Source organism: Argopecten irradians, chromosome 2 (assembly GCF_041381155.1).
Source record: "Argopecten irradians isolate NY chromosome 2, Ai_NY, whole genome shotgun sequence".
Classification (NCBI taxonomy): Eukaryota; Metazoa; Mollusca; class Bivalvia; order Pectinida; family Pectinidae; genus Argopecten; species Argopecten irradians.
Genome location: NC_091135.1, coordinates 47,736,094 through 47,748,573, shown reverse-complemented (window position 1 = coordinate 47,748,573; position 12,480 = coordinate 47,736,094). Strand labels below are relative to the sequence as shown.

The 12,480-nt window shown below is 37.3% G+C and overlaps 1 protein-coding gene across 2 annotated transcripts; it reads right to left on the bottom strand.

The window, feature by feature from the left end:
- Positions 1-3,100: 3,100 nt before the first annotated feature.
- LOC138315746 (uncharacterized) lies at positions 3,101-11,118 on the bottom strand. 2 transcript variants are annotated; one of them, XM_069256991.1, is made up of 3 exons: positions 11,037-11,118; positions 7,442-7,533; positions 3,101-6,385 (listed from the first exon to the last, which is right to left on the bottom strand). In XM_069256991.1, the coding sequence occupies exons 2-3, from the start codon at positions 7,518-7,520 to the stop codon at positions 4,239-4,241; spliced, it is 2,226 nt and encodes a 741-aa protein (XP_069113092.1). In that variant the 5' UTR covers positions 7,521-7,533; positions 11,037-11,118; the 3' UTR covers positions 3,101-4,238. The 2 variants fall into 2 exon arrangements, with proteins under 2 accessions (XP_069113092.1, XP_069113093.1); XM_069256992.1 differs by having other exon boundaries at positions 10,815-11,111.
- Positions 11,119-12,480: the final 1,362 nt, after the last annotated feature.

The following is a 12,480-nucleotide window of genomic DNA, read 5'->3' as shown; positions in this document are numbered from 1 at the left end:
TGTTGACCGATCAGTCCCAAAATGCAATATGCACAACTGGGGTCGTAGGGGAACCTACATATGAAATTTGAGAAAGATCCCTTCAGTACTTTCTGAGAATTAGCGGTAACAAACTTTAACTGTCAAAATCCAAGATGGCGGCTGGTCGGCCATCTTGTTGACCGATCAGTCCCAAAATGCAATATGCACAACTGGGGTCCTACGGGAACCTACATATGAAATTTGAGAAAGATCACTTCAATACTTTATGAGAAATAGCGGTAACAAACTTTAACTATCAAAATCCAAGATGGCTGCCTGGCGGCCATCTTGTTGACCGATCAGTCCCAAAATACAATATGCACTACTAGGGTCCTAGGGGAACCTACATATGAAATTTGAGAAAGATCCCTTCAGTGCTTTCTGAGAAATAGCGGTAACAAACTTTAACTATCAAAATCCAAGATGGCTACCTGGCGGCCATCTTGTTGACCGATCAGTCCCAAAATGCAATATGCACTACTAGGGTCCTAGGGGAACCTACATATGAAATTTGAGAAAGATCACTTCAGTACTTTCTGAGAATTAGCCGTAACAAACTTTAACTATCAAAATCCAAGATGGCGGCTGGTCGGCCATCTTGTTGACCGATCAGTCCCAAAATGCAATATGCACAACTAGGGTCCTAGGGGAACCTACATATGAAATTTGAGAAAGATCCCTTCAGTACTTTCTGAGAAATAGCGGTAACAAACTTTAACTATCAAAATCCAAGATGGCTACCTGGCGGCCATCTTGTTGACCGATCAGTCCCAAAATGCAATATGCACTACTAGGGTCCTAGGGGAACCTACATATGAAATTTGAGAAAGATCACTTCAGTACTTTCTGAGAATTAGCCGTAACAAACTTAAACTATCAAAATCCAAGATGGCGGCTGGTCGGCCATCTTGTTAACCGATCAGTCCCAAAATGTAATATGCACAACTAGGGTCCTAGGGGAACCTACATATGAAATTTGAGAACAATCCCTTCAATACTTTCTGAGAAATAGCGGTAACAAACTTTAACTATCAAAATCCAAGATGGCTGCCTGGCAGCCATCTTGTTGACCGATCAGTCCCAAAATACAATATGCACAACTAGGGTCCTAGGGGAACCTACATATGAAATTTGAGAAAGATCCCTTCAGTACTTTCTGAGAATTAGCGGTAACAAACTTTAACTATCAAAATCCAAGATGGCGGCTGGTCGGCCATCTTGTTGACCGATCAGTCCCAAAATGCAATATGCACAACTGGGGTCCTACGGGAACCTACATATGAAATTTGAGAAAGATCACTTCAATACTTTATGAGAAATAGCGGTAACAAACTTTAACTATCAAAATCCAAGATGGCTGCCTGGCGGCCATCTTGTTGACCGATCAGTCCCAAAATACAATATGCACTACTAGGGTCCTAGGGGAACCTCCATATGAAATTTGAGAAAGATCCCTTCAGTGCTTTCTGAGAAATAGCGGTAACATACTTTAACTATCAAAATCCAAGATGGCTACCTGGCGGCCATCTTGTTGACCGATCAGTCCCAAAATGCAATATGCACTACTAGGGTCCTAGGGGAACCTACATATGAAATTTGAGAAAGATCACTTCAGTACTTTCTGAGAATTAGCCGTAACAAACTTTAACTATCAAAATCCAAGATGGCGGCTGGTCGGCCATCTTGTTGACCGATCAGTCCCAAAATGCAATATGCACAACTAGGGTCCTAGGGGAACCTACATATGAAATTTGAGAAAGATCCCTTCAGTACTTTCTGAGAAATAGCGGTAACAAACTTTAACTATCAAAATCCAAGATGGCTACCTGGCGGCCATCTTGTTGACCGATCAGTCCCAAAATGCAATATGCACTACTAGGGTCCTAGGGGAACCTACATATGAAATTTGAGAAAGATCACTTCAGTACTTTCTGAGAATTAGCCGTAACAAAACTTTAACTATCAAAATCCAAGATGGCGGCTGGTCGGCCATCTTGTTAACCGATCAGTCCCAAAATGTAATATGCACAACTAGGGTCCTAGGGGAACCTACATATGAAATTTGAGAACAATCCCTTCAATACTTTCTGAGAAATAGCGGTAACAAACTTTAACTATCAAAATCCAAGATGGCTGCCTGGCAGCCATCTTGTTGACCGATCAGTCCCAAAATACAATATGCACAACTAGGGTCCTAGGGGAACCTACATATGAAATTTGAGAAAGATCCCTTCAGTACTTTCTGAGAATTAGCGGTAACAAACTTTAACTATCAAAATCCAAGATGGCGGCTGGTCGGCCATCTTGTTGACCGATCAGTCCCAAAATGCAATATGCACAACTGGGGTCCTACGGGAACCTACATATGAAATTTGAGAAAGATCACTTCAATACTTTATGAGAAATAGCGGTAACAAACTTTAACTATCAAAATCCAAGATGGCTGCCTGGCGGCCATCTTGTTGACCGATCAGTCCCAAAATACAATATGCACTACTAGGGTCCTAGGGGAACCTACATATGAAATTTGAGAAAGATCCCTTCAGTGCTTTCTGAGAAATAGCGGTAACAAACTTTAACTATCAAAATCCAAGATGGCTACCTGGCGGCCATCTTGTTGACCGATCAGTCCCAAAATGCAATATGCACTACTAGGGTCCTAGGGGAACCTACATATGAAATTTGAGAAAGATCACTTCAGTACTTTCTGAGAATTAGCCGTAACAAACTTTAACTATCAAAATCCAAGATGGCGGCTGGTCGGCCATCTTGTTGACCGATCAGTCCCAAAATTCAATATGCACAACTAGGGTCCTAGGGAAACCTACATATGAAATTTGAGAAAGAGATCCCTTCAGTACTTTCTGAGAAATAGCGGTAACAAACTTTAACTATCAAAATCCAAGATGGCTACCTGGCGGCCATCTTGTTGACTGATTAGTCCCAAAATGCAATATGCACTACTAGGGTCCTAGGGGAACCTACATATGAAATTTGAGAAAGATCACTTCAGTACTTTCTGAGAATTAGCCGTAACAAACTTTAACTATCAAAATCCATAATGGCGGCTGGTCGGCCATCTTGTTAACCGATCAGTCCCAAAATGTAATATGCACAACTAGGGTCCTAGGGGAACCTACATATGAAATTTGAGAAAGATCCCTTCAGTACTTTTAGAGAAATAGCGGTAACAAGAATTGTTAACGGACGGACGGACGGACGGAAGGACGGACGGAAGGACGGACGGACCACGGACGAAAGGCGATTTGAATAGCCCACCATCTGATGATGGTGGGCTAAAAATTTTGATTATCGGTATTGATTATGCATCAATAAATTCAATTTTTTTTTTTTTTTTTTTTTCATGTTGTAGAAAAAATATTTCTCTCATCGTCATAAATTAGGCACTAATTCTATTAATAGTTTGATCATTGATACAACAGTAAAAAGTGATTGTTTCATTTCTTTGATTTGATTTGTATGGGTATGCACATGTCAATAGCATCAACAATAACATAAATCCTCAGATTTTAGTGTTGTGTATCCCTGGTACAGTGGACGCAATTCGGTGTCCCAATGGTTAATGTCACTTTCTGCTTAATATCACTTTTTCTTGATGCACCATTTTTTTTCTCTATACATTCTTTGTATTTTTACAATTGATATTTAATATCACTTTCTTCTACCCTAAAAACACATACCATAATATCACTTTAAGATAACCAAAATACTTTCAACGGTTAATGTCGCATTCCTCTTTAAAAGCATACTCCATGTGCAGAACCAGAACCTTGTAATGATGCCATGAACACTTGAGGCTATGAATTTGAGTCAACAGAAGCAAACCATTTCTATAAATATAAAATTTTACATGTATGGACTAGATAGGAATGTAATAAAACATCATGTTGCATACAAATGCAAATGTATTGACAGCCATGCAGAATAATTAGACTTGTTGTTATTTTATACTTGAACAACCATCTCCCAAGTCCCAAGATCTACTTGTACATTATACCAGGTATTAAATTTGTTTTTCCTTTGCATATGTAAATTTTAACAATTATATCAACTAATCACAATGTATATTAAAATACATGTGACAGTTCAAAGTGATCTGTAACCACCAGCATCGGGTATAGTTTGGTATTGTACAGTGATAACCATATTTAATTCAACTATTATATTAACCTTACACAAGAGTATTTATGAATTAGTTATTGCACTGTTTCTGTAATAGATTCAGTCTCCTGCTGTAACACTATATGGCTACAGTCATTGGCCTGGTGTGGTATGAGGATGGTGTCGACTGACTGACCGTCTGTACCCGCCAATAATGTCTGATATGCCACATTCATTGCGATGTCCGCCACTTCATAATTGATTGTGTTGCCATCACTATCTGTAGCAATCACCAGCTGGTTGGTTTGTAAAGCGTTTTGGAGATTCAGATGATCAGAACTAATGTCTGGGTCAACAATAAGATTGACAGTATCAGTGATTTCTTCAACAATGTCTAGTTTCTTTTCCTCTTGAGCATTTTTCTTCGACCATGTTTTCGGAATCGCTATTCCATGCATTTTTTCCTCGTGCCTTTGAAGGTGATGTTTGTGTCTGAAGACGTAACCACACACTGTACATTTAAATTTACCTTTAGTCGTGTGGTTTCTAACATGTGCGCGACACATCACCTCGTTTCTGAAACGCCAGGTACAACCAGGATAAGTACAGGGGAATGGACGACTCATATCATGGACAGATTTGTGTTTGGCTAATGTAGATTTGTCAAAGTAAGCTGTACCACAGATATCACACAGCACACAGCCTTTGTTATGGATCTGTCTGTGTTCGTGGATCACAGTATTGATGGACGATTTAAAGTCACACTGGTTACAACTGTACGCTTCTTTTTTATGAACTTTCCTGTGCTGATTTAAGTAGGCTCTTGTTTTGAAAGCTTTTCCACACTCGTCACACAGAAACTTTTGATCAGTGCGGTGAACAATTTGATGTTTTCTCAAATACCGCAGTCTATTGAACACTTTGTCACACTTAGGGCAGGCAAAGTTTCCTGGAAGGTCCTGTTTTTCGACACCACGAGACCGTGGATGAGCAGATTTGTTTTTCCATGTTAGCTGCATGGCTGTATATTCTGACATTTTCATAACGGTTCTATTGCTGTCAGTATGTGCTGCTTTAATTTGAATGGCCTGATGAAGAGACAGTGTGTCAGAATGTTCCTCTCGCATGTGACGACACAAACCACTTTTCCAGCTACTCTGGTAATCACAATGAAGACACTTGAATGCCTGCTTGCCATAAGTAATGGAGTTCCCCTCCACAAAATCAGTTAACAATATGAAGTGAAAATCGTCTGTTGTAGCCTTATCCAGTAAAGGAGGGTCTGTTATCAGTTCTGTTTGTTCGAGCTGTTCTGAGATCAGATTTCCGTTACTGTCGCCACCACATAGATTCATCAACTCGCCATTACCTACTAATGTATGATTGGGTAGCGAGTCATTTTTCTCAACAATGACATGGACAGATGAGTCGTCTTCCATTGATCTTAGTCCACACAGATCTCCATGATGCTGTAAACCATAGGATGACTGAACATTTTCTGAGGTAATGTTAAAATCTTCGTAACCTTGAGACAGACCAGAGTTTTTATCTTGCATGTCCGATGTTGTCATAAGAGAGCAAATTCCATTGGTCATTATGCTGTCATGGTTGCTACGCTCCATTACCACATGCACTGAATTTTGACCCATAAATAAGAACTCCTCATGGGGATTATTTTCTCCCTGTCCCAACCGAGCCTCCCCTATTTCTGCCCCGGACGATGGCATGTCACAAGTCAGAGCCGATGAGTTGAAATTTGCATCTGTGCTTGATTCTAAGAGATGTGAGATTGGGTGCGTGTCTAAAGCTTTACTATGGAGCATATTGCCATTATCACTTGTCATCATGATTACCGTTGAAGACTCCAGACCCTGACTGGTCTGCATCGTTTCAAGACCAGATTCCTTTTCGGTAATATGCTGTAAGTCAGTGATTTGCTCTGAAGTGTTTCCCATGCTATTAACAATGTCGTCAAATTTTGACTTCTTTTCCATGACAACGAACCCGTTATCAACTTGTGTGTCTTGCTCATCATTTTCTGTTACAGCTTTGAGTTGTTCACTGGTGCTGTTTGACTTTTTTCTTCGTTTGTACTGTCGACTTCTAGCCATAGATACATTTGGACTGTTGTCGTCGGAGAACACTATCTTATGTTTGATGCGGTAGTGTTCCTTTAATGTGATATATCTGGTGTAGGATATCTGACAGAACTCACAATGTATTCCAGCACCAGGGGCTGCATCTGTATAACACACAAACATAACTCTTAACAAGCAATAATTCTACAGTCAGTTTCACCTTATCATTTTATAGGAAAGCATTACAACAAATTGGTAAACAAGATTTTATAAAATTGTCCTCTATGTTATAATGTGTAATACTTTAACATAGCTGCCAAACTTTTTAACAAATGCCTGTGATTAATTTCAAGCAGTTTTAATGATGTCATTAGCCTCTATTGTCAGTAAATCATGTGATTCCTTAAGAATTATACGTTTTCCTATGGAATCTATGGTCTATATATGCTTATAGATGCCAGAGCTTTGCAGACAATCTTCATAATTCGCTGGCACATTATGAAATGATTGTCTGCAAAGCTCTGGCATCTATATAGACCATTAATTCCATATGAAAATAGTTTAATACTTATATTGACATTATAACTCATTTTGGAAGTCTATGCATTAACATTGTTTAAGTTTGACCATGAAAACCATCTATCAACAACAATTTAATCCACAAGATGGAACAGACATTTTGATGGTGATCAGTGACCATATCAACATTAGTGACGTCATAATGGTCACGTTTTGGGTGTCAACTATACCCCCATATACTTCACTTTGCCTTTGTTAGTTTATATGGTAGAAATGGCAAGTGAATGTAAATATAAAAGATAAATAACCAAATCAAGGATTGAAACAATGACTTCTTCATTCTGTTTCTATACACCTGATCAACACTTCTAAATATAGAATTAATTGTTTTGATAACAGTTCAAATCATAATAAATCATGATCATTTTGGCAAATATGGCTGTATAATAGGTTTCATCAAAATGCATTACTGTATCGATGAACAACTTTCTTTGAAATATATATTATTGTGTTAATTGTGCATTTACTTTATGACATAAACCTGTCAGATGCTTTGATAGTTTGGAAAAAGAGTCAACATCTGTTCTATTTCAAGAGTTGCAGAAAAACAAGCACTACAAAGGCTAATGAAATCTCCTTAAGCCAGTGAATTTAACTTTAGTTTCGATGGTGTAAAGAGAGTTGACAATACAGATACTCACGTTGAGCTTTGTGATTGAGGAAATCTAATATTGTATAGCTAACTCCACTACAAACACTGCAGGTAAACATATCTGACATGGTTGCACCCCTTCTGCAATTAAAAAAAAAGAAACACTTAAATTTAAGATACAAAATTGCATTATATGAATCTGATCAGATACAACGACCAAACCTTAAGGCTTGTAAAATTTCAGATTTTTTACCTAATTTAATAACTCCTATACATTGTATATCACTATTTGGAATATGCGTGTTTAGTGTTCATTAGTTATGTTCATTTTAATTGGTAAATACTAAACGAATATTGACGGTATTGGATTGATAGGATTCTGTTTTAAGCATCGGCATCCTATTACCACCAAAAAGTGCCACTTACCATGGTCTATTCAACAATAAATAAATATTGAATAATTTATCTACCCACAGCAATCCGTACAGATTTAATTCGATTTGTATATTAAGAGCCCAGAAATTACTGTAAGTAGTTTTAGATAATTACATATGGACAAGACCGACACAATAAATGGCCAAAAAAGATATACTCTGTGTGTTCTCATTTGCACAGGAATGTCAGCAGAGATGTCACGAAACCTGACGTCAAAGATGACGACACAGATTCTCATGCATTTTTGATAACATGGAATTTGCGAAGACTTTCGCCTTTTATAGAAATAAGATTGAAGTAAATTGAACTATATTCCAGTTGGATTATTTTTAATTTTATCTAACAATTGATATCCTGTGCATATCAGTGAAATATAATCTTGTAGAAAAATGTGAATACATATTTCTAAAGTTCTGAGGATATAATCCTGTATTCATATGTAGCTGCTCTCTTCCAAGGCTTTGCCTTGAATACATGGTGACGACAAGAAGGGAAATTTCATGTTGTATTGACAATGATAAAATGTGCATGCTTCATAAAATGGATTGCTATGGGTAGATACATTATTAATTGGTTGAAATGACCAAGGTAAGTCCCGTACCAAACAGTGTTGGTGAATTCAACGTTTTTAAAGAGCATTGCGCTTAAACAGTTAAAACGAATAATCATACCCTGCCTCAACTCTATTCCCGGCAGGGTATGAATTCCACCCCGTTGCCGATAGTGTTGCAAGCCCTGGTGTAATCCACATAGGGCACTTTGAGGCTGATAAAAAAATTTTTTTATATAATATCCATATATATATATCTACAATTGCCACTGTTTCTTTATCAATAAACTAAGTTGGAGCAGATCTCTTTATTTCCCAATAACTTGAGTGCAGAACGTGACCCGATTCGGTGCGTATGGATACATGTAAAGAATGGAGGATTTTCTTTGACATTCCACAAAAGGATGTGTCAATGTATACAAATAATACATGTACGAGACAATCGGAGACATACAATAAAACAGATTTTATTTTTTTGAATGTGTTATAGATATTTGACATGAATAACCGCAGTTACGCAATTTACCTTCTGCTCCATTTGGATTATCATCTCATAAACTAAACAAAGTAAGAGATTAATCCTTAAGTAACTATATTGTTCTGACAACTATGATTAATATTCAATTCACAAACCTTTTGATTATAATGTTTAATGAACTATTAGTGGTAAAATCCAAGGCAAACACAACACACTCATAATTCTGTTCAAATATGCCCCCATATTTGATATACAAATGTACCGGAAACCACGAGGCAATGAAACACTCAACAGGTAAAACGTTTTGAAGTATAAAAAAAAAAAAACCCAACTAAGAATAAACAATGTGAAACTGAACAAATATAAGTATATTTTAAATTAGTGAAAAAGAATTTTAAAAATTCATGTTTAAAACTCTGTGACATTATGTTTCTTTCGTAGTAAAAATTTGTAGGTCATTCCATATATGGTACTAGTTGCCATATTTTGAGCATGAGACTTTTAAACGAATAGCATCATTGCTGCCAAGTGAGCCGTGTTGGAGATGTAAGCCATTCAAATGTGTTTACAAAAATAATTTAGACATGGAGGAGGGTAAATAAATAATCATTTTATGCTAAAGATGCTCCACCGCTGACAAATGGTATTTTGTCACTATCTAAAACAGGAGAAGACGATTTAGTATTTTTCTTCTGTTACAAAAGTTACTTACTTTACACTATTACCACCATTGAAAAATTTGAGCTTCTAATCTTACTTCAAGTTTAAAGTATGAAAAATAATTAATTGCATCCCGAAAAAATTCTGTGGCACTATATTCTATATGGAATGAAGTACTGATTGTGCATGCACAAAAGGCAATATAAATCATTTCATATTATTTTCTGTGTTAATTAGACATATATATACACGATTAAACACTGATTATTGTTCAAATAATGAATATCATTTATGCTCAGTCGGTGGTGGAGCATCTTTAAAAATGTTTGATATTGTTGAATTAAATTACAAATTTACATGAAAACATGTGAAGGGTAACATTTTCACTGCTGACTGTTTTGCTAAATTAAGGTCAATGGGATGGAATCGTAGCTCTGACAACAACCATCTGTTAGTAACCTTCAGTCTGTTGTTCAGAGCTACGTCATCGGTCTGCTTTTGGAAAATACAATAACCTAGCAGTAGGGGTAGGTTATTATATTTGTTTAAATCAGAAGAAGACGCCTGTGCTCTGACCCTACACCAGTCATGTATCTGGGCCGTTTTTCGATTATACGGTTAACGGTTTGACTGGTTGGACCTAAGCTTAGTTTTTTGTTTATTTATTTAATACGGACCTGGTGATTTTATATTCAATATTGTGGCAGGAGTGGTTAATTTATGTATATAACTGGTTATTATTTTGTTGTTAATATTATTAATATTTCGTCTGCTGTCTTATTGTTTACGACATACGGGTACCAGGACAGTACCACTTTTTGTTATAATGCAGCGGCGTAAACCATTCAAGTTACCGATACAGGTATAAAAGACCGTGTTGTAGCCAGTATCGGTCACTTTGGCACTGAGACAAGGTATTGTCGGCCGGGTCACTTCCTAGGTAGCTATAGCTGGATATAAGGCCTTGTAGCCATGTAGTATTAAAGTATAAAAGTATGTTCTAGAGGTTAAATGAATTTATGATATCTGGCGGGAAGGACGGGTGGCTTTTATTAACACCGTAAATTGTTTCGTTGCCTCAAAATATTTGTTATTTGTTTGGATATAGATCTGTTAAATTATAATAAAATTATTGAATTTGTATTTCGGTTTTAGTCGTATTTGTATGATAAGTAAACCAACACGGAACCTCAGATCCATAAAAGATACAGCTATTACAATATTGTTTTCAGGCTATCCTTCACAAAACCCTCACAGGTTTGTATTAAAACTGCAGGGATTTATACTTGAAATAATTACTTTAACAAACGGTCGAACCGGTTGTTATGAGTAAACGAAAACTGCCCAAGTCTGTTGACGGGTCCAGAGTATCATCCTCACCGGCGCATTTTGACAGTTCCATTTAGGATTACGACTTTGTGTTGTTGGTTTTTTTTATCAGACTTGCTAGTCGCTAGCTCTTAGTATTCCACATGAATAAGGCACATGTAGAATATATACTTGGAATATCGCCATACAAACCCTTGACATCAACTGTCAGTGACTGCAGACACTTCCATTCAGCATGACAAATATCTTCCAATATTTTAACCGGAAGTACGGTCACCGGAAGTACAGTTAAAGTAGAGTAATGAAAGGCATTTTTTGATTGGATAATTATTACCTTGGCCGTTTTCGTTTATTCGGTACAACCGGTTCGACCGTTTGTAAAAGTCATTATTTTTAAGTTACAGGCCTGTGAGTGCTTTGTCAAGGCTCGTTTGAAAACAATATAAAATCACCAGGTCCGTCTTTAATTCATAAACGAACAACTACAATATAACAGTTAATTAAAATTAATTATACTTACGTTACGCTCAAAGAGTATCATAGTGCATCGGGTCTAATTTTAAGTAGATTGAAACAATTTAATGGTCGTTTTCGTTTATTCGGAACAACCGGTTCGACCATTGGTTAAAGTCATTATTTCAAGTATAAATTTTGACGGACCTGCAGTTTTTTATACAGACCTGTGAGGGCTTTGCTTAGGCTCGTCTGAAAACAATGTAAAAGTCCCAGGCCCGTCTTTAATGAATAATCGAAAACGGCCTAGTTCCAACCACAGGGATCAGATATGGCCGTTTTCGTTTATTCGGAACAACCGGTTCGACTGTTGGTTAAGTCATTATTTCAACTATAAATCCTGACGGACCTGCAGTTTTTGATACAGGCCTGTGAGAGCTTTGTCAAGGCTCGCCTGAAAACAATATAAAATTTAATTAATAAACGAACAACTAGGTCCAACCAGTCAAACCGTAACGTTATAATCGAAAACGGCCTAGTTACAGATTATATAATCATGGACCCACCAAAGTGCCCTAAGACCATTTTTAGACGTTTTAGAGGTCAAGATCAAAAAACGATGAAAATCATATTCTACATGGTAGATCTACTAACAATACTAAGAGAATGGCGGAAAGCCTTAGACTCAAAATTTCTAGCCCGCCCACCTTTAGCGGCTATAAAAACACATTTCTAGTACATCGTCATAAAAACTGTTACTACCGTTGGAAAGAGCAATAATTTTCCTTTCAAAACAGGGGCGTAGGAAGCGGGGAGGGGGGGGGGGCAATTGCCGCCCCCCCCCCCCACCCCGATCCCCAGGATCCATCAAGTGTCCATCAAGGGATTATAAAAAAAATGTCTCTTAAAAGCTTAATTTGTTTATATATCTTAGCAAGACAATTAATTCATTATTATTTTGAGTGCCGATGGTGTGAAACCGGTTAGTTCAGATCGAGCAGGGTTGCATAATGGTATGACGGCATTCACAATTATCATTGCGAAATGCAGGTAATTTTAAATCGAAAAATTACCGTGTTAAGAACGCTATAAAATCATCAAAATACATCGTAAAACTCATCTCAGTCATTCTAAATCGTAACATTTTTCCTGGGCGAGACCCCCGGACTCCCCAAACAACAAA

What these genes read in the sequence shown, in the direction of transcription:
- LOC138315746 (XM_069256991.1), bottom strand. Translation starts at nt 7,520, where the DNA reads ATGTCAGATATGTTTACCTGCAGTGTTTGTAGTGGAGTTAGCTATACA. An exon ending in CCTCAATCACAAAGCTCAAC is followed by an intron (nt 6,386 to 7,441) that starts GTGAGTATCTGT and finishes TGTGTTATACAG; the next exon opens with ATGCAGCCCCTGGTGCTGGA.